The following is a 4,727-nucleotide window of genomic DNA, read 5'->3' on the forward strand; positions in this document are numbered from 1 at the left end:
CTAATTTGTATCAGAGAGAGATATGTGAAATTCATAAAGATTTTAATCCTTCAAAATTTCTATGAAAAATCCATATTTGAAAGAGGCCCTAATGTTGACCATTGATCAAAAGCTCAGTGAAAGACATGCGGGTTCTAGTTATAGAGCATAAAAAGTCGTCGCATAATCTCGACCGTCCATTTCAATGGTCCTAGCAAATGGACGGTTGCGGGCAGATCACATAATGTCCCAACGCGACCCAAACAGTTCCAAACCCGCGGACCAGTGTCAGAGTGTGTACCCGTCTTGTGATATCCCAAATCCATTATCCATGGCGAGCTCGCCGCGATCCCCGCAGCCGGCGGAGCTGGAGATCTCGCGGCAGTCCCGTATCCTCGCGGCGGTGAGCCTACCTTCTGCCTTCTCACCCCCTAGCTTTTGCTCCTTGGCCTCTGGCCCATCGTGTCGTCCTGATGCGTTGTTCTTGGGGCGGACGGTGAGCTCTGCAGCTGTCGAAGAAGGTGATAGATCTCGATGAGCTCCGGATGCTCGCTGCGCAGGGCGTCCCGGACGGCGCCGGCGTCCGGTCTACTGTGTGGAAGGTAACCGATTGGCAGGCTCGTCCTTCTGTTCTTTCGAGATTTGTTCTGTAGTCTCAAGCTGAAGATTTAGTATCTTGCCTTAATTTAGAAGTTCAGACAGACGACTGATTTACTGTATGCGCAGCTGATGTTTCTGGTCAATGTGCGTGCATGTGCTTAGTTTGTTTATTTTTTCCTTTTGATGCCAATGTCAGATTAGAAATCCTCTGCCTTTTTGTCCCCTTGTGTTCATCCACGTGCTACTGTTAACCTTTTTTTGATCAGTTGTCCCTATATGGTCAGTGTGAGGGGAAAGATGCAGTCAAAAGTGTTGATTTTTGCCCTCTTCGGTCACAGACTCACTCCCACTGTACATGTGTTGGTTGCGCAGCTGCTACTGGGCTATCTGCCCAAGGATCGTGCACTGTGGGAGCAGGAGTTGGCAAAAAAGAGGTCACAATATGAAGCCTTCAAAGACGAATTCCTTCCCAACACTGTATGTCACTTCACGCTCAGATTAGACTGTTTTTTTGGCTTGATTCTACGAATTAATAGATTCACATCACATTTGTACCTAGTGTAGATCCTCACTAGGAGACAGAGATCCTGAATCCTAATTTTGCTAGGTAGGTGGAAGTAGCACGACTGGGGGATCAGAAGGCCACAGTGACGGAAATGCAGAGCCTGTTGAGAATGGGTTTCTTGACAGGTCGGAGATAGCCCAAGATGATCATCCTTTGAGCCTTGGGAAGACCAGCCAATGGAATCAGGTCGCTGAGGTATGCTCTAGTGCATTTGGATTTTATGATCTGGCTGCGTTGCACACGTTGTTTTGGTGTACTTAGGATTCTGGACACATATTGCAGGTAGTGTTTCATTTTTTGGATATTGGTACTGATCTGTGCTGCTCGTACTGGAGGTTGTGCTTCTGTTTTTGAGAGTTTCAGACAGCCATTAGCATCAATTTAGAACATTTATGCTTTGACAAACATAAGGATCAAGTGGAAGAAATTTAAACAACTTATATCATTATATCTGCATCGTATTTATGCTTGTTTTTGTTTTATCTTCGTAAGAAGGACATCGATTGACATGTTTTGTGAATTTAAATTGCAAAAAATCTGGTGAACCGTTTGAAGCAATTGTTGACATGTGGATTTACCTTTTAGTTTGGAAGAATTAACCTTTTCTAGTGTATGTATATATGTGTGCTCCCAATGTTTGTCGGTGAGTCATTTCACCATTTCACATGACTCTTAACATTGGTATTTTTTTTCTCTGAATATATCTTTCATATAGCATTCAGAGATGATCGAGCAGGTTGACCGTGATGTAAAACGCACTCACCCTGACATACATTTCTTCTGTGGAGACTCTTCTTTTGCAAAGTCCAATCAGGTAAATCTCCAGTATCTAAGTGTAAACAGTGTTCTGCTATGATACATGGCTGATCATTTGTTATTCTGACCAGGATTCTCTGAGAAATATATTAATTATCTTTGCCAAGCTGAATGCTGGGATAAGATACGTGCAAGGAATGAATGAAATTTTGGCGCCTCTCTTCTTTGTATTTCGGAATGATCCAGATTATAAAAATGCTGTATGGAGTAAGCGATTATTTTGACATATGCATCATACCATTTGTTGTAGAGCAGACTGTTGACTGTTGAGACGGTTCTTATTTTGTATACTCATGAGTCATGACTTTTGAGACTATCTATATCGTGATGCTGGTACCTGGAATCCTTTGCAGAACTTCGCCGAAGCCGATTCTTTCTTTTGCTTCGTGGAGTTGCTTAGTGGGCTTAGAGACAACTTCTGCCAGAAGCTAGACAACAGTGCTGTCGGCATTCGAGGGACGCTCTTCAAATTATCGCAACTCCTAAAGAAGTATGATGGAGAACTTCAGCACCACCTGGAAATAACTACGGAAGTAAGTCTTCACGTACTAAACTGCATGATCTTTAGTGTTTTTAGGGTTGTCCTTTGACTTGCTATGCCAATTGCTAACGAGATGACATTATATATGTTTCATCTGAGGTGAACCTTCTACTGTTCTACATTCTTACAGTAGCTCTGTTATAGTGTTTGGATGTGTATAACATAACATTACAGCAGGAGATGCACACTTCCGATCCGCCATGCTTATAGTAGTGAAGAAGTGCCTGCAGTATTTTACTAACAAAAGCATGGTGTCTGCAGGTTAATCCCCAGTTCTACGCGTTCAGGTGGATAACACTGCTGTTAACCCAGGAATTCAACTTTGCCGATATTATTCATATATGGGACACTCTGTTAAGTGACCCAGATGGTCCTCAGGTAATAACACAAGCAACACACTATGGTTTGTTCTGCAAATGGTTCTTGGCAGATGCCTGAAGATGTGCCTGCAGGAAACCTTGCTGAGAATATGCTGCGCAATGCTGATCCTGGTCCGGAAACGGCTCCTTGCCGGCGACTTCAGCTCCAACCTGAAGCTTCTGCAGAGCTACCCTCCGACGAACATCGGCCACCTCCTCTACGTTGCAAACAAGTTGCAGTGAACATGTTTCTTCTGTGAAATCTGTAACAGTACTCGGCGCCGCAAAACTGAACTTCTGTTATTGCTTTTTATCATACATCCAAGTTCATTAATAATATCCATGCAAAAAAAAGTTCATTAATAATATATGAATTGCCAACCCCATAACCTGGAAATGCTACGTTAACTACTTTCCCAGGTTTCCTATATATTGTTTCTAATACGTATATAAGTAGGTTTGACCATGACTTTCCTGGCTTTATCTCCGGTACCGATGCGTTGACAAGGTTGACATGCAGCATGCCAAACATGGACACGCCACACGGTGATCATCCGCTCGTGCCATTCAACTGTTACCATTCTCCACAGCCGAATATACCAATAACAAACAGCTCGACTCTATAGAGGCGGGATGGCCGGATGGGCAATCCATGAACACATGCGTGCCAGAGTATGTAGCAGCAGCCATATACGCTGCCCGGCCTAGGGTAGAACAGCAGGGAGAAGCTTCAGCGGTGCCCGAAGTCCGTGATGTTCCTCGGTTGGCGCTACCACAGCCTTACTAATCCGCACCGGGCTAACGAAAGTGCCAGCCTGATGGCCGTGTCTACGATCGATATATTTTCTCAACGGGCCTGAATTGAAAGGGAGCACGTCGTCCATGGCCGTGGCGGACCAGGGTAGGGGCGTAGGGGAGGGATAGGTCTATGCTCAGGGTAGCAGCGACGGAGCGGGTGGCTGCGTCAGGTGCAGGGATTCGCGATCTCTGCGGCAGAATATATACAGAGACAGAAGAGATTACTACTTAGAGAGGACGTACCAGGGGTGCCGTGGGCGCAGGCTCCCTATAGCATATAGCTACTAGTACTAGTGAGAGTAGCTACAGCAGCAGCTGCTGCCGCTGGGTTGCGTGATCGATGCACTGCACACGTCAATCCGGGCGTAATCCAGCGTAATCCAACAGCCGATGGAAACCACTGCGATTGAAGCCAAGTAGATAAACGCACTTTCGTAGGTGAAGAAGAAAATAGAGAAAAGGAACTTCAGCTCGCCAGAAATGAGCCATGCCCAGTTTGGAACTGAAAAATCTCATGCCAGCGAAGCGAGACAGTCTCCTTGCCCAAAATCTCAGTACCGAGGATCCCGTCACCTTGCCACAAACCCATCCACCCTAGGGAGCAATTGCCATGCATGGAACTCCCAGGTATTCTGCACAGCTCGGCAAATTAGAGCGCCCCTATGTCTCGCTCGAAGCGAGACGTAGGGCAACCTCGCCACGCCAGACTCGGCCGGCTCAGCGCGCGAGGCCACAGGCCAGGGCCAGGGCCTCCTTTTTTCTTTTCTTTGTTCACGTTCTTTGTTTATCCTTCTTACTTTTTTTTCCTTTTCCTTATGCTTTTAAATATTCTAAATGAATATATTATAAAAAACGAACTACATAAAACATTCGAAAACATGTTAATCAAGCATTTGGAAAATGAAAAATGTGTATGTATACACATAAACTATAATGTGTATGATAAAGGTTTATAATATATTTTTTAAATTTATCAAGTATTTTAATTTTTTGATCAATCATTCTGAAAGTATAAAATCTGTGTAGAAAATATCTTTTCATGTATGTGAAAAATGTATACAAAAACTAT

The 4,727-nt window shown here is 44.4% G+C and overlaps 1 protein-coding gene across 1 annotated transcript; it reads left to right on the forward strand.

Annotated features, from left to right (window-relative positions):
* The first annotated feature begins 226 nt into the window (after nt 1-226).
* On the forward strand, nt 227-3,228 carry LOC123066135 (TBC1 domain family member 13). Its single transcript, XM_044489277.1, has 9 exons — nt 227-382; nt 489-581; nt 952-1,056; nt 1,187-1,339; nt 1,860-1,958; nt 2,032-2,160; nt 2,314-2,493; nt 2,763-2,879; nt 2,954-3,228. The coding sequence occupies exons 1-9, from the start codon at nt 311-313 to the stop codon at nt 3,101-3,103; spliced, it is 1,098 nt and encodes a 365-aa protein (XP_044345212.1). The 5' UTR covers nt 227-310; the 3' UTR covers nt 3,104-3,228.
* The last annotated feature ends 1,499 nt before the right edge of the window (nt 3,229-4,727 follow it).

Source organism: Triticum aestivum, chromosome 3B (genome assembly GCF_018294505.1).
Source record: "Triticum aestivum cultivar Chinese Spring chromosome 3B, IWGSC CS RefSeq v2.1, whole genome shotgun sequence".
Lineage (NCBI taxonomy): Eukaryota > Viridiplantae > Streptophyta > Magnoliopsida > Poales > Poaceae > Triticum > Triticum aestivum.